General features: G+C 42.8%; 1 protein-coding gene across 3 annotated transcripts; it reads right to left on the bottom strand.

The window, feature by feature from the left end:
- Positions 1-2,960: 2,960 nt before the first annotated feature.
- Positions 2,961-22,615, bottom strand: LOC110492287 (polyhomeotic-like protein 2). 3 transcript variants are annotated; one of them, XM_021566485.3, is made up of 7 exons: positions 22,499-22,615; positions 10,027-10,238; positions 9,662-9,791; positions 7,749-7,860; positions 6,771-6,897; positions 6,352-6,625; positions 2,961-6,060 (listed from the first exon to the last, which is right to left on the bottom strand). In XM_021566485.3, the coding sequence occupies exons 2-7, from the start codon at positions 10,177-10,179 to the stop codon at positions 5,906-5,908; spliced, it is 951 nt and encodes a 316-aa protein (XP_021422160.3). In that variant the 5' UTR covers positions 10,180-10,238; positions 22,499-22,615; the 3' UTR covers positions 2,961-5,905. The 3 variants fall into 3 exon arrangements, with proteins under 3 accessions (XP_021422160.3, XP_021422162.3, XP_021422161.3); XM_021566487.3 differs by lacking the exon at positions 22,499-22,615 and adding an exon at positions 10,864-11,025; XM_021566486.3 differs by lacking the exon at positions 22,499-22,615 and adding an exon at positions 10,864-11,003 and having other exon boundaries at positions 10,027-10,235.
- Between the last annotated feature and the right edge of the window lie 4,000 nt (positions 22,616-26,615).

Raw genomic sequence — 26,615 nt, 5'->3', positions numbered from 1 at the left:
ATCCTATATTTTTTCATCTATTGACATTCCAAAATCTTTAGAAAGTTTATTGTACAATTTCATATGGAAAAACAAGCCACATAAGATAAAAAAAGGCTTGTGATGGCAGTCTAAATGTCTTAGACTTCCCTCTCTTTAATCAAATACCAAAAGTCAACTGGGTTAAAAGGGACTTAAAAAATCCTCATCGTTTTTGGAATATTTTTCTTTTTTTTTCATAAACTCTGAGAGCTTAATTGTTTACTACAATGTCCTTATATTGTGAGTAAACTTCCCGTGAAATTGGCGGCTTTTCACAAGCAGGCTTTAATGTGCTGGGCTTTGCTGTATAAACACAACTTTTTACCTCATAAATGTTTTATATGGAATTATGGGTCGACATTACATAGAAACAAGATGTTATCTTACCATAATTGGTTCTTAAAAAACATTGTCCTTGTCAGCCAATTAGTTAGTATTAGTGGGAATCTTTTTTTATACGGAGAGAATTTATTGAAAGATACAACTTTGAAGTTTCAAGCAAGGAATATGACACTGTTATAAAAGCTATACCCAGTGGGATAAAATCTTTACTACAGAATAATGCATATTCTGGAACACCTATTGTAAGCAATGTCGAGGTGAATGGCATAGCTTTACTAGGTAAGCAATTCAACAATTGTTTATTAAGGGATATTTTCTACAGGAATTCCATTCCTTCTGCCATATTTGTTGGGCTTCATCATTTGATGTGAAATGGTGCCGTGTTTGGCTCACTGCACACATATTTAAAGTGACCAATAAAGTAAAGGAGATCTACTTTAAGATTATCCATAGATTCTACCCGTGTAATAGCTTGATTTCTAAATATATACCTGATGTTACCAGTGAATGCAGTTTTTGTGAACTAGAAACTGAATCTATTGAATACTTATTTTGTAATTGCTTACACAGTGAGGTGTTCTGGACTGAGGTGAAACTATATCTGGGCAACAAAAGTTTCACAACCATTGAAATATCTAAGTTTGACATATTATTTTACAACGCTGATTCCACAATTGAATGTTCATACACAAATCAAAATGCACCATTTTTATTATCTGATTTGGAAAACCATTTATAATCATTAAAATGTATGCAAAATAAAATGTTTAAAAAATGTCATCGCTACATGTCTGTATTTGATTTGGTCTGTATTTATACCTCTGGCTGTTCTGTTTTTTTTGTGTTTTGCATGTTACTGTTTAATAAAATTTAAAAAATAGTAGATTACCACTAGCTAACAGTGAATAAATATGCTAGGTACTTAAGCTAGCCAAAGGGCGCACATAGCGTGAACAATGGCAGCAGCAAACCCTAAACCACCAGTGTTCGGTCAATAATGACAAAGCCCCATATGTTATTATTTTGAGTACATTGATGAGAGAGACACAAGTAAATGTATTGTCGGGTTAGATGGTAGCCTGTGTGGTATAGAGTTCACCTGAACAGCATCCACAAAGAAGCATTCAAATAATTAGAGGAAAAACACTAAGTGAAACAGCCACCTCTTCCCGTGGACAACAGAACAGAAACCTGGAAACCTCAAATCAATGAGTATAGACAGTGCATTCGGAAAGTATTCAGACCCTTTGACTTTTTCCACATTTTCTTACGATACAGCCATATTCTAAAATGGATTAAATAGTTTCCCCCCTCATCAATCTACACACAATACCCCACAATGACTAAGCAAAAACAGGTTTTTTGATTTTTTTTTGCAAGGGCTTACACAAATATGCTGTTTTTCATTTTTTATAAATTTGCAAAGAAATATAAAACCTGTCTTTGCTTTGTAATTATTGGGTATTGTGTGTAGATTGATGAGGAACATTTTAGAGTAAGGCTGTAATGTAAAATGTGAAAAAAGTCAAGGGGTCTGAATACTTTCCGAATGCATTGTATTTCTCTGTTGTGGTTTTTCCAAAAGCACTCCTAGAGAGTGAGCTGGGCACTTCTATGCACATGATGCTGCTGCAATGATCCATTTTTGTATTCTATTTTCTCCATGGGAAGCAGACTTCCTATTCTCTCTGGAAGTGAAGGGACCATTAAGCAGAATCTTCATTTGGCGCAGAATCCTCATTTGGCAAAGACTAGCACAGTGGCTGTGTGTGCCAAGTTCTCTAACCGAAGAATTCATGCCTTTGTACCAGGCTAGGTGAGTTGAAGCTGCACTCCATAACATTTTCCACTAGGGGCACTCATGACTAAAACTGGATCAGGGATCCGCAGTTTGGGGTCCAGGTTGGAAACCATGCTAATTAGCAACTAAGCTCCCAGACTAATTTTAAAGGAAGTTTGAGGGGGTCACGAGAAGAGGGAGTAACCTGAGGATTGATTGGCTGAAAACATTGGTATTTTCACATTTATCTTCAAAAGGCTAATAGTGTTGTCTAGTTCATTTGCTGATTAGTGGATTCTTACTGTAATCTTGTGAGCACCGATAAATACAGTGTATGCTTGTGTAAATACTTAAGAAAAATCTGTGGTAATTTGAATGGTTGTGAACATTTGTGGCTGCCCATCCTCATGACTCTGAGATCTGCATGTTTGCTGCTTGTACTGGCTGTTGAAATAGACAGCTGCCAACCTTTCTAAAATAAGACATTCTAGATATATTATTATTCTATACAAATTGTCAGCTTCTTCCATAATATGTCTGATTGAAAATTATTAATCTTCAATTGCTGTTCTCACACGTCTTATTTTGATAAGCTTCATACTCCTACATCGGTCATGGCTTTTCAAAGTTTATACAGTAGAGGAGCTTATTTGTGAAATATGTTTCTATTTTCAAAATCAGCCAGTTGAATATTAACTGATTATTTGTATGGGATACACCACTCAAAATGTATTTCAGTTAAACATTCACAAACAGTCAATCTTTTCATCTGGATTTGTCACAATTGAATACATTTGTAATAAATGACAGTATGGTCTGGTGAAGAAGAGTAAGAGTAAACACATACCATGTTTATTTTTTAAGTACAAAATGTGGTATGAGAGAACTAGTTCCATAACGACAAAATACTCAACCAAGTTTAGAACTTGAAAAACGCGTGAGTTTCTAATGCTAAACATCAGATAAACATGATGCTGCTTTGGTTTAAGCGTTACAACAGGCTTCAATAAAGTCTATAAAATGCCTACTAGACATGTTGCAGTGATGACCAAAATAAACTAAATTCAGAGCGATTTAAATCTAATAACACCTGCATTTCCTTGTGTGAACTAACGCTTTAATTCAATACAGAGTAGAAAATGGAAAGGTGATGGTCTGGTAAATAGATTCCTTTATCATTTTAACCCACCAATCTATTCAAAATGTCACTGAGGTATTTCATCCACAACAGGTGAGGGAAAACTGAGTGTCCCTCCACAATGTTCCTGACAAATTAAACCTTAATAGTACATCACCCAGAATAATTCAAAGTTGGAATGAGTTACTTTTTCTGGCTTTCACACAGAGTTCATAACAGTAAATCCATTTCTATTAGCCCCGATTTCTGGAGGCCAGGGTCATGACTTTGAGGCCAGTTAGGACAGACAATTACATATTGTTACAGCTTGTCCCTTTAAAAATGGTCTTTGCAGAAGTAGGAAGAATATTGAGAAAGTTAACAAATTCCAATTTACAATCCTCAAAACACTGGTTCTGTAGAGAAAATACCAGACAAACAATTATAAAAAAAAAATGTTTTTAGAGGATACAATGATTTGAGGATATTTTGTTATATAATATATATAGTGCCTTGCGAAAGTATTCGGCCCCCTTGAACTTTGCGACCTTTTGCCACATTTCAGGCTTCAAACAAAGATATAAAACTGTATTCTTTTGTGAAGAATCAACAACAAGTGGGACACAATCATGAAGTGGAACGACATTTATTGGATATTTCAAACTTTTTTAACAAATCAAAAACTGAAAAATTGGGCGTGCAAAATTATTCAGCCCCCTTAAGTTAATACTTTGTAGCGCCACCTTTTGCTGCGATTACAGCTGTAAGTCGCTTGGGGTATGTCTCTATCAGTTTTGCACATCGAGGACTGAATTTTTTTCCCATTCCTCCTTGCAAAACAGCTCGAGCTCAGTGAGGTTGGATGGAGAGCATTTGTGAACAGCAGTTTTCAGTTCTTTCCACAGATTCTCGATTGGATTCAGGTCTGGACTTTGACTTGGCCATTCTAACACCTGGATATGTTTATTTTTGAACCATTCCATTGTAGATTTTGCTTTATGTTTTGGATCGTTGTCTTGTTGGAAGACAAATCTCCGTCCCAGTCTCAGGTCTTTTGCAGACTCCATCAGGTTTTCTTCCAGAATGGTCCTGTATTTGGCTCCATCCATCTTCCCATCAATTTTAACCATCTTCCCTGTCCCTGCTGAAGAAAAGCAGGCCCAAACCATGATGCTGCCACCACCATGTTTGACAGTGGGGATGGTGTGTTCAGCTGTGTTGCTTTTACGCCAAACATAACGTTTTGCATTGTTGCCAAAAAGTTCAATTTTGGTTTCATCTGACCAGAGCACCTTCTTCCACATGTTTGGTGTGTCTCCCAGGTGGCTTGTGGCAAACTTTAAACACTTTTTATGGATATCTTTAAGAAATGGCTTTCTTCTTGCCACTCTTCCATAAAGGCCAGATTTGTGCAATATACGACTGATTGTTGTCCTATGGACAGAGTCTCCCACCTCAGCTGTAGATCTCTGCAGTTCATCCAGAGTGATCATGGGCCTCTTGGCTGCATCTCTGATCAGTCTTCTCCTTGTATGAGCTGAAAGTTTAGAGGGACGGCCAGGTCTTGGTAGATTTGCAGTGGTCTGATACTCCTTCCATTTCAATATGATCGCTTGCACAGTGCTCCTTGGGATGTTTAAAGCTTGGGAAATCTTTTTGTATCCAAATCCGGCTTTAAACTTCTTCACAACAGTATCTCGGACCTGCCTGGTGTGTTCCTTGTTCTTCATGATGCTCTCTGCGCTTTTAACGGACTTCTGAGACTATCACAGTGCAGGTGCATTTATACGGAGACTTGATTACACACAGGTGGATTGTATTTATCATCATTAGTCATTTAGGTCATCATTGGATCATTCAGAGATCCTCACTGAACTTCTGGAGAGAGTTTGCTGCACTGAAAGTAAAAGGGCTGAATAATTTTGCACGCCCAATTTTTCAGTTTTTGATTTGTTAAAAAAGTTTGAAATATCCAATAAATGTCGTTCCACTTCATGATTGTGTCCCACTTGTTGCTGATTCTTCACAAAAAAATACAGTTTTATATCTTTATGTTTGAAGCCTGAAATGTGGCAAAAGGTCGCAAAGTTCAAGGGGGCCGAATACTTTCGCAAGGCACTGTATATATAAAATACTTAATTACAACATTCCAAGGCATGAACTGTAAAATACAGTCCTAGGCAGGTTTTCAATCACTTTCCACCAAGACCAAAATGCCCTAAACACCAACTTCCAGTCAAGAACCAAAAATATATTATCTATGGAAAGGTTATACGATGCAACTACCTCACAATTGTTAGAAACTGACTACTAGTAATGGCATTTCCTTACTTAAGTACCACGTTGTCCACTTGGAGTCTGGCTGGGTGAGCTACTTGTGCACAGTACAACATCCACAGTACAACTCATACAGTAGCTAACCATTCCTACATGGCATGGGAGACAGTCCAGAGTCAAAGCTCTAAAATTCAATAGTGCTGTCAATATCCTGTGGACCATCATCTTCTATGGGACAGAGACAAAACCGTCGTCCATCCGCCACCACCCTGGAACGCACCTGCAACAGCAGTAGGCTTGAGAATGGTCGGAGTTGAGGACAGAGATCATTGCAGAAAAAGACAGTGTGTAGCGACTCCAGAGAGGGGCTACGAGTCTCTCAGCACACTGATCTGGGCAAAGATCTTGAGCGCGGGCCCCAGTTTAATGTTCATTGTGCCCATAAGGTGGTCCTCTTTAAGCAGCAGCAAGGACTGGCCGTCGATCTCCTGGGAGCGGAACTCCTCGGCTATCGCCAGGCAACCTGGGAACAAATCAAACAGCCACTGCATTGCTAGGAAAGAGCTTGGAAGCAAGCATTTCACTGTACTGTTTTACACCTGCTGTATCATGTACAAAATAAACATTAGCTTCAACCTCTAAATAAAGTTTGATTTCATTTGGATTTGAAGTTTGTTGGCTGAAGTAGGTGTTTTACTACAGGGCTAAAACAAAAGCCTGCACATCTCCAATACCCTGTATGGGGCGGCTACTCCACCATTTTGGCTGATATTAAGCATCTGTTGGGGTATGTGGAAAATGTGGCAATGCCAACCTGGCAGGGAGCAGATGAAGCCGTAGACGTCCTCCACGTTCCACTTGGCTGGATCGCTGGGCAGGAAGTGCTTTGTGAGGTTTTGTCCACAGCCTTCCATGTGCTCGGGCCCTCTGTCCACCTGGGGCCTGTGAGCACCGAAGCTGGCAGCAGACAGGGGGGGCGAAGGAGGACCCTCGTAGCTAGACATGTCCGAACACTGGCTGGACTCCCCGTGAGAGGGGTGGCTGGAAGTCAACGATCCACCCCCAGTTTGTTGGCCAGTGGTGGGAGTCTGAAAGCACAGGAAGGGTTTAGCTTTTAAGTGATCATATAGGACAGGTCTGCTTCAACCTGCCTTGCAAAGAGGGCATCAATGGAAATACATTTTTAAAGTCATACTGCATTTATTCTTTATATTTTGAACAGTGCCATTTCACCCGTTTTTTGGTTTCTGAACTTGAGTTCTGTTGGTTTCCATCCAACATTCTTTGCTTCTTCAGTTTCTCCATGGTGGTTTGTCGATTTGGAAAGAGGCCCATTCGCTTTGTACAGCCCACATTATACCTGCACAAAAATGAAATTGTGTGTGGGGGTGGAGAATAGACAATGTATCAACAAGTAGCTTGGGTAATCAAGTATGTCAGAAGCTGAGCAAGCCATTTAATTGTGGGTCTACATTTGTCAGAGAAACAAATTATAGGCTAAAGTAAAGAACAAGCCATTTATTTGTTATTTCTGCACATATACATGTGTACTACTGCTATAATTACTACAGCAACAACTGCTGACAAACATGTCATTCAGAAAGCCTGAGTTGTATTATTTAGACCAGGGGTTCCTAAACGTTTCCACTCTAGGCCCCCCTTCCAATATTGGAAAAAATCCTGCTTCCACCCTGCACACACCATGTCTATTTCTATGGACACAAGTACTGTTCATGACAACTTGTTGATGTTGAGATTTGGAAGTTTGAAGGTCATTTAGTGCAATTCTACACATCGTCATGGGGTGCAAATATCTTCTTGCAATTCTATACATTTTGCCAAGTCTATAGTGTATTCATGTGATACTGACAAAAAAACAGCTGGCATGGGCTAGTTGATCTGGACATCTGTTAAATAGCTCTAACGTATACAATAACTAACATGACAAGAGGAAATGATGCACTAGCCAATTTCAAAATTGCACATTCTACTATTACAACTTTCAAGAGTAAGTTTAAAGCTGGACTAGGGGGCACGCCCCCTACAGCAGTGAACCACTGCATTAGACCACACCTAAGGAAAATGTTTTACAATGGGAAAAGGAAATTGGTTCAAATAGTCCCTCCCCGTTGCAGTCTGTATCCTTCCATTTGGTGCCTAGTGAATACACCTCAGATTTCAGTCCCAGCATGTTCTCTACCCAGGCCTTACCGTTTGGCACATACTGTGGAGCAGAACCTCTTGGATCTCTTGAAGTTGTAGGCAAAGTCCACTCTGCCACATAGCTCACACGTCAGGGTGGGCTCCTCCTGCTGCTTCAGCTCTGCCCAGCAAAACAGATACACATCAACAAATGGGAACCAGGGATGCAGTGGTAAAAAATACAGTTGGTATAAACATTGAATCCCAGTTGACATGGCAGGCAGTGAGTGGCATGGTTACATGGCTCAGACATTTGGCTGATTTGACACAAATAAAAAAAGGTATACAAGACATTTGTACAGTATGTGCCAAATATCAAGGCACTTATCAAAGTGCCAATTTGTGCCAACAATGAGCCAATGAAATTCCAGCTGAAGTGAGATTATGAAGCCAGGTAGCCAATGACACAATGAGAAACTTGTAGTTCTGGTTTTAGAGTGGGCCAAGCAAGATGTCCTACTTGGGCTGCACAATAAGGGCAAAATCATTATTATAAAAAATGTAACCAAATATTGCAATTTGAATTGGACTTGCTGACGGGCCACCCCCAGGTGGTGAAGGTAGGAAACAACATCTCCACTTCACTGATGCTTAACACGGGGGCCCCACAATGATGCATGCTCAGCCTCCTCCTGTACTCCCTGTTCACCCATGACTGCGTGGCCAACTCAAACCTCAAGTTCAGACGACAACAGTAATAGGCCTGATTACCAACAATGACGAGAGCCTACAGGGGAGGTGAGGGCCGTGGCAGAGTGGTGTCAGGAAAATAACTTCTCCCTCAACAAAATTAAAAGTGTAGGAGAAAAAGTTCTGCAGCATACACGTCACTGAAAATCTGAAATGGTCCACACAGAGTGTGGTGAAGGCACAATAGTGCATATTCAACCTCAGGAGGCTGAGGAAATTTGTCTTGGCCCCCCGAAGACCCTCAAACTTCTACAGAAAGACAATTGAGAGCATCACCACCTGGTACAGCAACCGCACCGACCGCAAAGCTCTCCAGAGGGTGGTGCGGTCTGCCCAACGTATCCCCAGGGACACACTGCCTGCCCTTCAAGACACCTACAGCACCGATGTCACAGGATGGCCAAAAAGATCATCAAGGACATCAACCACCCGGGCTACGGCCTGTTCACCTGCTAACATCCAGAAGGCGAGGTCAGTTCAAGTGCATCAAAGCTGGGACAGAGACTAAAAAAAAACTGCTTCTCTCTCAAGGCCAGACTTAAATAGCCATCACTAGCCAGCTACCACCTGGTTACTCATCCCTGCACCTTAGAGGCTGCTGCCCTATATACATGGAATCACTGTACACTTCAATAATGGAACACTAGTCACTTTACTAATGTTTACATACTGCTTTACTCATCTCATATTGTGGTCTATTCTATTCTACTGTATTTTAGTCAATACTTCTGACATTGCTCGTCCTAATATTTATACATTTCTTAATTACTTTATTTTACTTTTAGGTTGGTGTATTGTTAGATACTTTGCACTGTTGGAGCTAGGAAAACAAGCATTTCGCTACACCCACAATAACATCTGGTAAATATGTGTATGTGACCAATACTTGGGTGAACTGGAATCATAAAAATAGCCATTTACATTAAAACAAAAAGTAGAATCGTTCTTGTTTGGTACAATCTGTTGACTGCACTTGACCTATAAGAATATCATGCAAATTTATAGTGTATCTAACAGCGAGGAAGAACTGCACTGCTTGAGTGACAGTGGGGAGGGCTTTGTATGTGTGAGAAGCAGCCGCAAGAAGAGGGAGAGAAACGAAAAACGGAGTAAACAAAATATTGCATGCGATATGATCTCTTTCAATATGGATATTGCACATGTCAGTATTGCAATTTTGATGTGAATTTGATTCATTGTGCAGCCCTATGTCCTCCAGGCTGGCCCTTTACCTTGGTGTGATAAGTCCTCCATCTCAGAGTCTGTGGTGCTGTTGGAGGAGGTTGTTTTCTCTGAGTCGGAAAGTGTTTGCTGTTTGTGTTTCTTCAGGTTCTCGATCAGCAACGACAACGGACGTTCCACCTGAAAGGACAGACACTTTAGACATGCTGCTTTACCCCCATAGTAAAATGCTGAACAGTACAGAATATAGGGTTTAGTCAAATGTTGTCCACTAGAGGGAAGTGCACTCCTTCTCGTGGACAGGGCTAACTGTGTCCTTATGGTTCAGTTGAAATCCCACCTTACATATTGTGTGTGTTTCTGAACAGCCATGTGCCCAGTGGGTGGAAAGCTTCTTCATTATCCTACTACTTACAGGGAAAGGCTCGGCTCCCTCCTGGATCACAAATCCCTCAATGACGTGGGTGAGGATCTGGGGTTTCACTATTGCCTGGGGCGGTTTGCTCTCGCCATTATGAGGGGTGCTGCCGGTCACCGTGGGCGCATTGTTCCCATTCCCCGAGGTCATGACTGGAAGCGAGCCTGCACCTGGTTGCGCATTCAGCCCCTCAGCGTCTCCCTTACCTGCTGGGAATAATAATATTCGAACGCGAGTAAATAAAATTATATATTGATATGTCAAATGACTGACATCGTGCAAGAGTCGGTACTGATGTATACAAAAATAAAATAGTTCAAAGTCAATGACCACTCATGTCGTTGATTAATCTGTTAACATTTTATACATTGGAGATTATTTTCAGCAGAATATCTGGACCACTTAGTAAATTGTTTGTTTACTTTTCTTCCCACTTAATTCTACACCTAGGCCAACAAAAAACAATTAGTTGTATTTCATACAATGAATGTGTACTGTAACAACTAAATGATATTACGCAATTTGATTATCCCAAATTCGTATTGTTAATCCATTATAACAAAAAGCAAAGGTTTCGTCGACATCTGCTTGAAAAGTAAATGTGATCACATTTTAACACTAACTTAAATTGAGAAACCTGCCACAAGAAATTACAAATACAGGGGATCTGATAACTGATTCAAACGCCCCGACAATGGTCAACACGGAGCGAAAGAACACCCTTTTGTTCCAATGCTCCAAACAACCTTCCCTTTCATATCCTCTCTGCCGAGGCAACATGAAGCAAACAAATCATGTGCTCAAAAATCTCAAATATTCCGTGGAAATACGCACCCGTTACATCAGTAGAAGTTACACAAGCAATGCAATCTTTCCAACGTTTTAACGTGCTTTCTTCTGTTTGTTCGGTCGCTATTACCACTGCAGCAAGCACACAGTACACACTTTAATCGCTTTGTATGCGGGAAGTGAATAGGAAATAAAGCGCCCCACCATTGGCCCGTGCTATTTGGAATGTGATCCAATGGCGGCGAGTATCTAAAACGGACTTCCTCTCTGATTGGTTGGACTATTTTCACCTCCCACTCATTTCAAGTTTAATCTACCACATTATTTGAGAAATATAGTGGCAAAACAGAAGTGCAAGTCTATGTAAAAATACAATTTTCCTTGATTAGAGACAAATCATTGGAATGGGAATTGTTGAAAGATGGATTTTCTCAACTTTTGAGCTATGGCCCTAGAGGTAGGGCCTCTAATGTTTTCATATCTTATCATTATATTTAAAAAACGACATAAATGGTAAAGACAATGTTCATTGTATGTCAGACAAGCAGACATGCTTGGCCTTGAGAATTAGTCCAAGGCACCACTGGTCTTGCTAGATCAAGGCTATAATATGGACCACCTAATGATAACACTTAGAGGAGGAGTGCCCTGATCACATGGTGGTCTAACTCAAAGTAGCCAAGTGGCACTGTTGGACACTTCAGTATACGCTGAGTAACAGCCTCCTGGTCTTTTGAAAGTACTGTATATCACAGGAGGTTGGTGGCAAGTTTTGGGAAGGACAGGCTTGTGGTAATGGCTGGGGCAGTATAGGTGAAATGGTATCAAATTCATCAAACATGGTTTCCATGTGTTTGATGCCATTCCACTCGCTCCGTTCCAGTCATTATTTTGAGCCATCCTCCCCTCAGAAGCCTCCACTGCTGTATATTATTCATGTTTGAATGTGGATGGGCCTTGCGCGTATACACCTGCCAGACATTACAAGTGCTCCTTTCTTCCCCCTAGCCCATGGGGAGAATTACAAAGCCCGGCCCCTCTCCCCTAATTATGGCTAAAGCTGTCGCGTTCCCCCAAGTGGCAGGGCAGAACAATGGACTCTGGGGCGTGACAGATTTAGTCTTCCGCTTGAGGGGAGTGCTGGAGTGGGGATGGCCATTGTGCCTGGGCTGCCTAGGCCTACAGACAGAGTGAGTCTGAGGGAGGGAGGGAGTGTGAACCCCTCTCTGCCATGTGGGTGGACCTTCACATTACTGTATCAAATTGAACAGCGTCAGGGCTTCTGGTCATCCATAAGTCCAATGACTTTGAGATGCAACCGTATGTGAAATATAAAATATACAGTAATATCTACCTCCAGTGTGTGTGGTGGGGCTGCTGGGGTCCGATGGGCATTACTCAGTAGTGATGACCTCAAGAGTACAAGGGGCTGTTGGCTGCTGTACGAGGGAAGTGAAACTGTTCTCTGTGACTACCTCAGATGTGGGCAGCTCCTTGCTGGCACTGTCCTGAACCAGCTGAGAGTCCGGGGCAGAAGCTGTTGGCTGGATCTGGAGGTTGACTGCAGCTAGCTTCCCTAGCTTAGTATTGGGCAGAGGGGCAGCCTGGGTCTGGCACATTTTGGGTAAGGATCTGGGAGCTGATAGTGGAGATATTGGCCTGCTGGCTGGGAACAGGAGCATAAACAGGGGGTTTGGACAGCACAGGGCTGGTGCTGGATAAACAGGGCCTGTAGCATCTGGGCTAGAGAGTGGCTGTGGATGGAGGATGTGTACAGCACTAGGGCCTGGCCCCTCAGAGGAAGCTGCTGGGTCTGGTGATGCTAGAACAAACTGCTGCTGTTTATGCTGCTACAGGATCTGGTGTGTCTGGATTTATGTGTACTCTGTAAAAACAACACAAATCAACATTAGTCTTTGCTTTAAACTAAGAAATGTCAGGTTTCTTTCACAAAACGAACAATAAACTACAGACAGTCCATGTACACAATTATAAGTTGAGCACATTGAGTTAGGATTTGGCCCCAAGTGTGTATGCCTATAAAGCCCCAGGTATATTGTATAATGGTTACCACAGCAATAACTTCCCAAACAGACAGACACCCCAGGGGATGTTTAGTCTTGGCTTTAGTCGGTGAAGCCTGGACTGAGGCTTCCGCTCATAGAAAGTGTTTATAAACCAAACAGTAGATGCCCTGAGGCCTAACACATTATCATGGTCTATAGAATTTAAAGATAACAAACATCTGGGGATAAAGATAAAGATTTAACTGCTTTTAATAAACTGATACTTCAGCTAGCAATATCCTTGTGTAGCCATCCAATGCATACTTCTAATCCTCGCATAGATTGCTGGGTAACGTAGTCTTCATGTTATTAAGAAATAACACATATTCCTTCCTTTAAAAAAAACACATTTTCTCTGTAACTAAACATGTCACATATCAAATCGCACATTTGTTTACTCAACCTGCATAACATACAATTTTCAATAACATACATTTCTTCCCTTTTCATTTCAAAATCGCTCTCATCATTTAAGAGGAAGTAAACATTTTTATTTTTCAACTAAACACATCCTGTCCAACAATACTCTTTTGGGGCTCTATTTGTTTTCACATAAATGAAAACATTCAGTCCAGTTGCTTTTATATTTTTGAGCAATTCTCAATAAGCCTTTCTGGGGCTCTGACAGTCCTTTTTGGTCGTTCTGCTGAAGTGCTTCCTGAAACAGTTGGACAGTGGTCGTTGTCACTCAGGGTTGTTCTGACGCTTTTGTCCATTGGTAAAGACACTTCAGCAGTATCCTCCTGATGATCCTCAGTCTCTTGACTGAATGGCTGAAGCCTTAGATCCACTCTGTTTTGTCTCAGTTGTGATCCATGCTCCGTTTGGATCTCATAGGATCGCGGTGCAACTTCTCTCTGCGCACACCCTTGCTGCATCCAGGTTCCTGTAGTGATGTCTCGGAGTCATACATGATCTCCAGGTTTCAGTTCAGATAAATGTCTTGCACTGTTGTCATGTCGCTGTTTTTGTTTGTCTTTGTTTTTCCCTTTGCGAGTTTGACTTGTGAGTACCTCTGGGTGTTAGCATGTCCTCATGGATGGGTAGGTTGGTTCTGATGCAATGTCCCATCAACATTTGTCTGTTCTGCAGCTGTGCGCTGCGGTAGATCAGACTTTTTAGGAAATTCTCCTTTCCACCGTGTGCCTTTTTCATCAGACCTTTGACAATTTTGACTGAACTCTCTGCTAAGCCGTTGGACCTTGGGTAGTTGGGGCTGGAGGTGTTGTGTCGGAATCCCTCGTTGTAAGCGAACTATCAGAATTAGGAACTTGAGAACTGCCATTGCATAATCCAAAATATTGGTGCCCTCGGATGCTCTTGGGTAGAGCTCCCACCAGGTCCATTGCGATCCTGCTGAAAGGGACTGAAATAATCGGTAGGAGAATTAAGGGGCTGATAAAGTGTGGTTTTGGAGCCACCTGCTGGTACTCCAGGCTACTGCGGCAGTAATCTTCCACTGCTCTCTTGGCCAGTAAAATCATGCCTTGATCTGGTCTAAGGTCTTCTCCACCCCTAGGTGAGCCCCAAGAAGGTGTGAGTGCGACAACTGCAGGGCAGATTGTACAAAGGGATGGAGCACCAACAACAATGCCATACATTCGTCATTCTTCTTCATGACCTGATACAGCAATTTCTTCTTCATAGAAAAATGGGGGTAGGTGATCTGACTTACCCCCTCCATGGGCTTTCCATCCACTAAGGTCACCTGCTGGAGAGCGCTGGCCAGGTTAGGATCCTACAATTGGGCCGTGCAGAACCGGACCGCTAGGGAGGCGTGCTCTGGCGCCACCTCATGATCCAGTGGGAACATGTCTTCCAGACTCGCCACACCTTCCTCCAGTCTTGCTTCACCCGAGTCACCCTCCGAGAGGGGTTCTGTTGACGCCTGGGGGTCCACTTCCTGGAATCCACACATCCGGTCATCCCTCCTTCTGGCATCCCTCCCACCTCTCTGGCTTCCTCCTCCCTTCTGGTACCCCACGTCTCTGGACATACTGGTCCACAGTTGGCGGAATATCAGGAAATCCCTCCCAATAAGGACCGGCACAGGCAGGTTTGGGACAACTCCCACTGGCCCTGTGTGTTGTTCCTTAGTGGTCTGTAGGTGGATGAGTGTGGTAGGGTAGTCCTTGGTCTCACCGTGTATGCATGTGATGGCTACAGTGTCAGTCAGGTTCGGGGACTGGGCAAAGTCAGGTTTGATCAGGGTCACCGTACTCCCGGAGTCCAAAAGTGCTGTGGTGTCCTTTCTGTTGGCTCTTACCGGGGTGACAGGGGAAGGACCACTCTCCTTAGCCCAGCATGCCATCAGCAAGCCGCAGAGACTCCCGGTGGCTACCTTAGTGGCTAAGGCATCGGGATATCGTGGTTTGGACAGTTCCAGGTGATGTGTCCCTGCTCGCCACACTTGTAGTTCTTCCTGTTGCCAAGGTTCAGGAAGGGGCGTTGTCTCTGGGAGCTGGCTGTTGTTGGGGGTCCCGGCATGGTCCTTGGCCTGGGTCGCAGCGTTGTCCTCCGCCCTTTTCCGCTCAGTTGGGCGAGTGGAGGGTTCAGCCTTCCGTGGTTGTCCGCTGTGCAGGACCTCCAAAGCCACCTGTTGACCTTCCACCAGTTTCACCAGCTGATCTGCGCTCTGCGGGTTAGCTTGCTAACGTTTTAGCTTTGAACTGGATAGAGCGTAGAAATGTATCTATGACCACTTTCTCGATGGGTGTGAGCATCAGTGGTTCAGCAGTTAGCCAGCTCTTGGCCAGCCTAATTAGGGTGTAACCATACCGGCTCAGGATTTCCTTTTTCAGCCCCTTGTAATGCATCTCCTGGTCAGCCGTCAGATCCTGATAGGTCTTCTGTGCTGCGCCTGACAGGAAGGGTGCTAGCAGGCTGGCCCATTGCTCATGGGGCCATTTCTCCGTAGCCACCATCCTCTCAAAGGCTTGGAGGTAAGCCTTGATGTCATCAGCCTCTGTCAGCTACAGTATAAACCTACTGAGTTTGGAACAAGAGACTGCTGCACCTGCAGCCACGCCAGCCTGGGCGGCTGTCAGCTGGCTGAGTCCAGCTCACAGGAGAGCGGTCTGCTGACGCTGTTCCTCCAGCAGCTACCGATGCATAGCCTGCTGCGGTAGGTTTGCCTCCACCAGCTGTTTCACCAATGCTTCCATTGTGCTCTGTGTCTGTTTAGTTATTGAGCTTGGTTTGCCCGCATTCTCCACCACATGTAGCAGGCTTAAGGGGGGTGAGGTTTCCACATCACCAAGTTCAATAACCAAAAACGCACACAAAGCACAACTAGAATACAAATGGGGAATGTATTAGGGAGAATTGCACACTGTAGGAAAGGGGGGAATTCAGCAACCAGTTCACAGTTCACAGTCTGTTCTCATTGTCCATTCCATTCTCCAGGGGTAATCCTAAAACTCGGCTCCTCAGCCAAACCAGTTCGGTACACAGTGGAGGGGGGTGGGCAATTACACAGCTAATTCTCTCTTCTCACACTCTCCATAACACTCTCAGTCCTCTCCCAATAAGTGCAGCCCGCTTCCTCTTTTATCCCCAAGCACTCCATGACTTAATGATGCAAAGGCTTGCCTCGTTGGGGCAGGAAGTCCATATAAGGCACGGGGGTGGAGCCAGCGGGCTGTAAGATATCTCGCTTCAATCACCACTCCCCCCACCTCTCCCTGCCATCTGCCACAATATTTAAAATCAAATACTTTTACTCAAGTAGAATTTTACTGGGTGACTTTCAACTTTTACTTGACTATTGGGTACTTTTTCCACCACTGAAATTTTTGGTGTTGCCTCTCGTCCCAGCCGTGCTGCCTCCTTATACCACCGCCTCTCAGCTTTCGCTGCCTCCAGCTCTGCCTTGGGGCGGCGATATTCTCCCAGCTGTACCCAGGGTCCCTTGCCATCCAAGATCTCCTCCCATGTCCAGGAGTCTGGAGATCGCTGCTGTTGCCCGTTACCACGCTGCTTGGTCCTTTGGTGGTGGGTGATTCTGTAACAGTATTCTGACGAGGAGGAGTAGTAGGAAGGATCGGAGGACCAATGCGCAGCGTGGTAAGTGTTCATGATATTTATTATAACTCAGAACACTAAAGAACAAAAACAATAAAGCGACTACGAACGAAATGAAACAGTCCTATACGGTGAATATACAAAAACAGAGTACAGAAAGTATTCACCCAAAAATCAAAGGTGAAACCAGGCTACCTAAGTATGGTTCTCAATCAGGGACAACAATTGACAGCTGCCTCTGATTGAGATCCATACCAGGCCAAACACAGAAATCCCAAATTATATAAAAAATAACAGACTTCCAACTCACGCCCTGACCATACTAAAACAAAGACAAAACAAAGGAACTAAGGTCAGAACATGACAATCAAAAAATCAAAAAAAAAGAAAAATATCGGATATCGGTATCGGACAAAGATATTACATTTTTGTCCGATACCGATATCCGATATTTTTCTTGCCAAAAAAACCTGATACCGATATAAAAAAATGTTTGCGTCCTTTTAAGCATTCTATTACAGTTAAATAGTTAACACACTGTCAAGACGTGCCCTGGGGGGAGGATCATAGCCCCCTTCTCTCTCGCTCCACAGTTGTATAACTTTACGACAGGTCATAAATACCTGGTAGAAACTGGCATGCAGCATTGAGAGAGTCTAAGAGAACAAAGACCCTCTCTTGGCCAAACTCCTAATCCCCAAAATGGGAGAATTAAACAATATTTCTACTTTTGAGAATGTGGGAGGGGTCCGTGGACACTTAGGGGACAGTTATGACGGGTGTGTTTCATTTGGCAATCTCATGAAGGACAGGAAACACACATAACTGTATCTCTTCAAGTGTACGTTTCCCAGCTGTTAGGTTTACATCTAAATATTGTGAAACATATGTGATTAAACATGAAGCTATTTGTGAAAAGATGTAATGTGATGTTAACCTTCTAAATGAGAGTATGGGGTTTCATATAAAGTTAACCAAATCAATGGCCACGCCCACGTGAGCGTAGACATCAGGTTGAGAGCTTCAAATTCCTTGGTGTCCACATCAACAACAAACTAGAATGGTCCAAACACACCAAGACAGTCGTGAAGAGGGCACGACAAAGCCTATTCCCCCTCAGGAAACTAAAAAGATTTGGCATGGGTCCTGAGATCCTCAAAAGGTTCTACAGCTGCAACATTGAGAGCATCCTGGCCGGTTGCATCACTGTCTGATACGGTAATTGCTCGGCCTCCGACCGCAAGGCAGTTCAGCGGGTAGTGCGTAGGGCCCAGTACATCACTGGGGCAAAGCTGCTTGCCATCCAGGACATCGACACCAGGCAGTGTCAGAGGAAGGCCCTAAAAACTGTCAAAGACCCCAGCCACCCCAGTCATAGACTGTTCTCTCTACTACCGCATGGCAAGCGGTACCGGAGTGCCAAGTCTAGCACAAAAAGGCTTCTCAACAGTTTTTACCCCCAAGCCATAAGACTCCTGAACAGGCAACCAAATGGTTACCCGGACTATTTGCATTGTGTGCCCCCCCCAACCCCTCTTTTACTCTCTGTTTATCTATACAACAGTTGTATTCGGCGCAAGTGACAAATAAACTTTGATTTGATTATAAAGCTGTAGTTTGGCTACAATTTAACTAGGCAAGTCAGTGAAGAACATATTCTTATTTTCAATGACAGCCTAGGAACAGTGGGTTAACTGCCTGTTCAGGGGCAGAACGACAGAGCTCTGTCGGGTTTGAACTTGCAACCTTCCGCTTACTAGTACTGCCGCCCCAAATCGCTGAGACTATCGATCACTACAGAATAAGATCAAATCTTAGACGTATAATTACTAGTCTGCAGCTAGAAATTACGTAAGCCTAGAACAAGAATACAGACAACCGACGAAGCATCTATCTATTGGAACATTTCCGAATGGTACTCTGAAGTATCCATTCTAACCACCTACAACCACGAAAGACATTGTGACATCTGGGAAAGTTAACCAGAGACTCTGATGAACCCTACAGGATGATTGAGGATTCCAACAGAGAAGACAACAACGAGATAGAGGAGTAAATATAGATACATTGCAATTATTCTCGAATGAGTGGCCGTGCATGTGCAAAGGATTAGGATTAATGTAATTATAGACTGTGTGCAGTGAATCCACTTGGTCTTTTGCGCTCTTTCTCAGTCCCCACCCCTTTCCTTTGACTACCAAGCCATCATATCAGCTTAACCCACTAGGGACTTTTCTATCATTGTTCGTAACCAATATCTACTGTTTGTTTGTTATGTAATTCTGTGTGATTATTTAGTTAGTTAGTAAATAAATAAATAAGCCAATTTGTATATTGCTGATTCATTATGGAAACTAAGGTTTGTGCAGATAACCATTAATTTTCTGACGTTTGGAATGAGACTAATAAGGTAACAATTCAGAATTCATTAATAGAAGACTAATTGATCAGATATTAAAATATCTGAAGAGTTACATTCGGAAAATTATAACTTTGTAATCAACATTTCCCGTGGTGCCCCGACTTCCTAGTTAATGTTTACATGATTAGTTTAATCATGTAATAATTAAACCTAGAGTACTGATTTGATATACAGTTGAAGTCTATATCTTGGGTATTGAGTAGACTGTTAGCCCATTTCATTGATCCCCAATCCTTAGGTAAAGCTGTACAGTGCAATATGAATGTCAATACACACAATAGGCTGACTGTGGAGGTGATTTCACACAGTCACAGTCCCACAATAATTATTGTGGCTAGCTTCACAACACATAACCCGGTCAGGTCACTCCTCACTAGCCAGATGAAGCTAGCTGGCTGCTTATAATGTTAGCTTTGGGCAACAGGGTTAAGTAGCTGCCTAGCTATTTATTTTTCATGAACTAAAGTTACATTTCAATTGGCAAACAACAAGTGGTTACCTAGCTAATACTTACTCACAAGGATTCCTAAATCATTACTAAGATTAGTGAAAATGACTGCAGTTTCTACTGGTCATTGTTTTCAGGTTGGTTGTATTGTTGCTAGCTAGGTACCCCAAAGCTAGCTACCCCAGAAGTTGTGGTCGAACAAATAATGCTTCATTACCAACGCGGTATTGTAAACACATTGTTTGTGGCCGGTGTTTGCTGTTTGCAGACTTTTTGTACAGCTTTGACAGTGCTACTGATAGTAGTGGTGGGGCTTGCACATGCAAATTCATAACACCCAACAATCTATAATATAACTGTTATTTGATGTGTCAAATTAAAAGCGAATTTAACATGTCAAATAGTGTTATTGTCAAATAGTGTTTTTTGACATGTATCTTTTTTGACACGCAAAGACCCAAATGGCGTTCCATAGTATGTCGTGAAGCTAATAGCAGTGAGCTATTACTGTGTAACTCCGGCAGGGCAACATCTGAACAATAGCGGACTTGATTACATTAGTGTGTACCGGTGCTCAACCAGTCACGAAAGCCATCACCCACGACAGAACGGTTGATTGTCAAGGGCAATGAATTCCATTATCTTGGCATTAATGGATTTTGTCTTTGTTGTCTCGCTGAAATGTTCTTACTCTTTCAAATGACTGCTCGACTTGTTGACTGCTCGATAAACACAGCAGACATTGTGGGCTATGTTAGGAATACTGTGTTGCAGGTGCAGCGCAAAATTTTACATGGCGTCATTACGTCATGTACCTACGTTATATAGGTATGCACGTCAGCTTTGACATCGGTTTTTCACAACGGCGTTAAACTAGACATCGGCCGATACCGATGTTGGCATTTTTAGCTAATATCGTCCGATTCCGATATGTTCACCAATATATCATGCATCCCTATAAAAAATGCTCCATGGTCGAATTCGTATTGATAAAAGGAATCACTTGAAGCCATTGTTTTGACCAAATTATTTTGTTGTTAGTGTCCGCCTCCTTTTCAAAAAGGCCCGCCTTGGGGGAGGGATGGGGGCCAGACCACGAAGCACCGCCCAACACAAGTTGTAGGCTTTCAGAGACTATAAAAAAATGGTCTGCTTGTATATTTAGCAATGAATCCAAATATCGCTGAAAGACGTCCAATGGCTCTATCGAACAAGGACAATCATATCTACATGCACAAAAAAGTATAGTGCAATTAGTATAACATAGAGCCTTCGCGAAATGCCACAAAGCAGGACTACATTTATTTTTAGATCTCACCCCTCGCAGTGTACTTTTGGTTTTACACATTTCAATAAATAATAGAATCCAGCACACAATGTTCCGTACATGAACCAATTGAGCCTGTCAAAATAACCCAACAAACACAACTAAATCAAAAGGAAATACCACCAAACAATTTTAAGCAAAACAGTAGCGCAACTATCGTGGCATGCATTTTTATCAAAAACAGAGGATCCTGCCTCTGATCTATTGATTTTGGTCCCCGAGATGGGGGGGAGGGTTTCCTGTGCGCACATGGTGGCAGAGAGGAAGATGTGCTGTGCTGAATGGCGTGCACCCAGCCAACCCCCATCTGGTAGTAGCTGATTAGGAGTACCTTAGCTCGGTTGTGGAGACCCATGGGTCAGGCCTCCGCTGCAAGCTTGTCCTCCTCACCTTTAGCTTCACTACGGAAACAGTCTGGTTCTGCTTAGAGCTTCTTAAAGCTACACTGCTGCAGGAAGGAGGTGATTGTGTAAGACAGTGTTTGGGAGATCCCCTTTATCCCAACTTCTAATTAGATCCTCATGAGGAAAAAATTGAGCGGAGAGATTCAGCACAAAACTGTCTACATTTCTAAAAAATTCTACCAATAACAAGAAGGACGGAATTGGATCACTGTCTGCACATAGTGTTGCATACTGCACACAGGCAGTAGAGGTTTAATGTTGATGTTGATGGACTATTGGAAATCTAGTTAAAGTCAAGGAACTCTTCACATTAGAATTATGCTGAGTGTACTGCTGCTGCTGCTGTGTTTTGAAGCTGTCATTCCTCTTGCCATTAAGATACTTTTAGGACTCATCTCTGCCATGTTTGCTCAGTATAGGAGCTGTTACTGTGGTCTGGCTGAGGCTTTCTGTCTGATTAGGCCATTTCCCCTTTAAGTCCTGTAATAATAACCCATTTCCTCTGTTAGTGGGTTCACGTGGATAGGGCTGTCTGTCTAATGAAGGGCTGGCATGCATTTACAGAAAAGCCTTTGGATAGGTCTGACAGACAGCCCTGTCCCTGGTGATGTGGTTAGGAAATACTGTAGAACTCAAAAGGCCCTATAGTGGAGACGAGGTTATGGATGTGCCTTTTGACAAAATGATGAAAGAACACGTGAAATGTGATGTCTATATCACAAAAGTAAAAAATCAACAGCAGAATGATTCTCTTTTGAATGTGGACACTCATGTTGCTTAACACTCCTCCAAATCTGTTCAGCATGGCATAGAAATAGCAGCTCTGGCTGCGGCTACATGCACTACAGTTGTCATGCTTATGAAAACCTATGCTTCTCTGTTATGCTAACCTAATAATGTGTTTGAGCATGGAAGTCCTGACCAGGGTGCTTTGAATGTTATCTACCTGGGTTGACTGCTGACAGCTGTCAAACTGTGTCTCACACTCACCAGGTGGGCACTCAGCTTTATGTGGAGCTGGGCCTCTCCAGACATCTGTTTGAGATACAGGCCCTGGAGCTGAGAGGAGGAGGAGAGAGCCTCCTGCTGGCTACGGATGGCAATGTTCTGCACCTGTGGGAATCAGGGTATTTAGAGCGACAATATAGTGTCCATGGTATGTGTGTGGTGAGGATATGTGTTGTGTGATAATGTGTGTGCCTGTGTCTGTGCATACAGTATGTGTGCTCATTGAGGTTGTGAGTGCACATGGATGTGCATGTTGTGGGGTGAACATTACCTGTGCACTATTAGACTGTTGGTTGATGGCGGACTGTACGGAGGCCTCTGATTGGAGAGTGGCAACAGCTGCAGTTGGGGTGAAGATGAGCTGGGGGGACAAAGAACAACAAATATTGGCACTAACACTGCTCCAAATCAGGACCAGCTAAGCCCTCAGCCAAGGTTGTGTTATCCCACTGTGCTAAGACAAAAAATAACAACAGTAACAAAGCTCTTTCAACTGGATCTCGCACTCCATGAACTACATGGCTAAGGCATTTTCTTCCATGGCAGCAATTTGATTTTGAATAAGGCCAGTCATGTGCAGCATTGTACCTATTGTGTTACTCTGATCTAAAATGGATAGCAACTCAGTGGCGCTTGATGGTTACAGATTGCAACGGTGTCAAAAAAAAAACATTACTCCAAAAATCATACGAGGAACCTCAGTATTTCTACCAGGAAAAATATGACTGACACTCAAGTCTTGAGTTTTGTTTTTCACCGAAATTAGCCTCTGCTGTGCCACATGAAGGAAAACATCATATTGAATCATATGGAAAACAAAAACTAGATGGGGTAGACAGAGGAAGGAAAGTTTTCAGAAAATAAAGCCATATCCAAACTTTCCATCACTATTCAGATGAAGGGTGCCCATCCAGTCATGTGGAGAGGAGATGACTATTGACCTAGGTGAAATAGGAATGAGAAATGTGGAGTGTGTGTGCGTGTGTGCCATTTCCTTACCATCTGAGCCCGCAGATACATCTGAGCTTGGCTGGTGGTGAGGGCGGGACTGGAGGCGTTGCCCAGGAGCATGGCCTGCTGGAGGATACATGTGGGGGCAGAGCTAACATTTTGGGCTCTGCTGATTAGCTGGGCTGCTGCTAGAGGCGTGGCCAGGTTTACCTGGGAGAGGAGGAAGGAAGTGTACTGTTATGACTATACTAACACAATTCCAAACATATTTCTTCAGCCCAATATGTTAATGTGATGAACGTTTTGTAAGATTGCCCCCTCATGAACACGCCCTATATATATATAATCAGTCACAGAAAGTCCTGAAAAAGACACAGAGATGCAGGAACAGACTTACAGACATGGACATGCAGCACACACCAAGATAAACATGAATACAAGGACACAAGCAGACAGAAACTGGGACAGTCATTGAACTCAGTGGACTAGCTACAGACTAAGACAGCTATTTCACAACAGTTCTACTTACAGTGGTCTGTGTGGAACCTGTCTGCTAAGAAGTGTTCCCACTCAGATTGTAGCTCTGTCGTCCTGCCACTATGGTAACCTGGGAAATGTAGGAAATGAAATGGTTCCAATATCAAAACCATCAATAGATAATTTGTGCCACCCTGCAATATACTAAACATTCATTGATGTTGTCCCTTATAAGTAGGCCATGCTATAGATTAGCGTCCTGTCCAGAGAGTGTACTTGTAAGCTGCCTCAGGCTACAGAAACAGGACACGGGCTAATGCTCTATGGACTATTCTGGCTCTGAATGGCTCTACATACTTTATTACTTATATTTGCCACTACATAGGGAAAATCCAATACAGGCCAGAGTAATGGACAGTTTTAGCCCCCAAGTGTAGCCTACGCTTCTCTAATGGAGTGTAAAGACCTTCATAAGATGTAAGATGAGTGTGCCACCAGGGAGGGACTGACCCGTCAGCCATCAAGAGCCCATGTTGACCAGCCTGTCACGCCCTGTTGTTTGTTTGGTTGTTTGGTTAGGTCAGGGTGTGACTCGGGTGGGAGAATCTATGTTTTCTATTTCTTTGTTGTTTTTGCCTATTGTGGTTCCCAATCAGAGGCAGCTGTCTATCGTTGTCTCTGATTGGGGATCATATATAAGTTGTGATTTTCCATTTGGGTTTTGTGGGGAGTTATTTTCTGTTTAGCTGTTTTGTTGCCTGACAGAACTGTGCACTTTTGTTTTTTCTACTTTGTTATTTTGTTGCGGTGTTCAGTTAATTAAAAATCACGCTGCACCTTGGTCTCCTTCTTCAACCCACGAGAGTTGTTACCCAGCCAGGCCTCATACTGATGGAGAACCAATTCATGTTATGTTGGGGGAAACTATACGGGAGTCTTAACTTGGTTAGTTGTGAGCAACCAGTAGTTCTCTTTAGCTATAGCTGTAATGGGGCTCATACATGCTTATAGCAAGTTATAAAGCATTATACCGGCAGGCTGTGAAGTGTTACTGCTATAATGACTGCTGTCAATGCTGGACTGTCCATTGTTTTAATCAATGTTGTTAGGAGGATAGATACGCGATTCACTGACCACTGATCAGATAGGTTAATTATTAACCATCCCTACTGAGCACAGGCGGCCGGCGGCACCGTAGCCCTCTCCTGCAGTCAAATGACCATATTGCCCTCTAGTGGCCTCATGTGTAACGTTATTCATATTTTTCATAATTTCATAATTAATTTCATAATTAAACATACATACAAATTTTAAAAAATCTAACTATTTTTGTTATATTTCATTCTGTGATATATATAAAGTGTAATGTTGGGATGCAAATGCTAATTTAATACATTTCAACTCTGTATCCGACATGGTAAAGGTTTCCTCTTATTTTAAGCCCATAATCATGTGTGTGAGGTGTATACTTTTGTTTCAAAGTAGATTTATTTAAGACTACCAAGAAACTCTGTGACCCTGATTTAGCCCACTGCAGTAAAATGTTAATGGGGAGGACGGCCTCATAGAAATGGCTGGAATGAAATAAATTGTATGGTATCGCACACATCAAACACATGTTTTCCATGTGGTTGATACCATTCCATTTACTCCATTCCAGACATTATTATGAGCCGGCCTCCCTCAGCAGTCTCCTGTGCTATTAAGATATACTCTCAATTCAATGTCATCCTATTGAGGTCCATTTCCATGTCACTGTCATTTTTCACAGATTTCTAAACAAAAGTCGATGCCTTGAACCCCAGGATAGTGAGACAGAGACATATGCAAGGACTCCATTCTCCATTCAACTGACGTGATTACTTGGACGTACTGCGAGAGCTATCATCTCTGTGTGTTTAGAAAATGGCCGACCTTTGTATTCCTGTTTCTGGACCTTCCCTCGTTTCCCCAAACAAAACAAAACTCTTTCTTTCTAACAAGATACTGTATATGAAGTATGCTGTGGGTCCCTTGACACTGGTATATGCCTTGGAGTCTCCCAGGTATACATACATTCTCCCTCTGAGCTTTGACATTGATGAGAGCGAGAGAGAGAGAGAGGTAACAATGTACAAACAAATGCAGTGTACAAAAGAGGGCTCTCCATCCATCCACACATTAGCCCACAGGAAGCATTGCCATCGCAGATAAAAATGGAGGGAAGGAAGGCAGCGTGGGGAAATATTTTTGGCAGTCTGTCAGCTAGCAAGTCAATAGCGCACACAACCTATGCCTTGTTTAAAAAATGTCCCTTAAAACCATAAACGTTATAAATCACATGTCACTGTCACACTGTTTTTGAATAGGTTTGTTAGGCTCAAAGGGCACCCCCTATTATTAAGGTCATTAATATGCACCCTATTTCTAATGAACTTCTAAACAACTAATGCTCTAACAAATACAGACAGACACACACACACAAACACCTGCTGCACAGCGACTAGACTTTGGAACTGAGCGTTGCTTAGTTGCTGCTGCTGTTGGAGGGCTGCTGTCTGTAACATGAAGTGTTGCTGCTGGGCTGCGTACATCTGCTGCAAGTACTGGACTGTCTATGATGCGCCTGTTGCATCACCTGCAAAGAGAGAGGGATAGAAAGAGAGAGCGAGAGAAACAGAAAGAAAGAATG

This window comes from Oncorhynchus mykiss, chromosome 16 (assembly GCF_057628025.1).
Source record: "Oncorhynchus mykiss isolate SJ-2025 chromosome 16, ASM5762802v1, whole genome shotgun sequence".
Classification (NCBI taxonomy): domain Eukaryota; kingdom Metazoa; phylum Chordata; class Actinopteri; order Salmoniformes; family Salmonidae; genus Oncorhynchus; species Oncorhynchus mykiss.
This window is presented reverse-complemented; position numbering and strand designations above follow the sequence as displayed.

Excerpts from the sequence above, each read along its gene's own strand:
- LOC110492287 (XM_021566485.3), bottom strand. The coding sequence starts at position 10,179 with ATGACCTCGGGGAATGGGAACAATGCGCCCACGGTGACCGGCAGCACC. Across the intron at positions 7,861-9,661 it reads GGAGGACTTATCACACCAAG|AGCTGAAGCAGCAGGAGGAG; the intron begins GTAAAGGGCCAG and ends TTTGCTGGGCAG. Across the intron at positions 6,061-6,351 it reads CTTCATCTGCTCCCTGCCAG|GTTGCCTGGCGATAGCCGAG; the intron begins GTTGGCATTGCC and ends ATTTGTTCCCAG.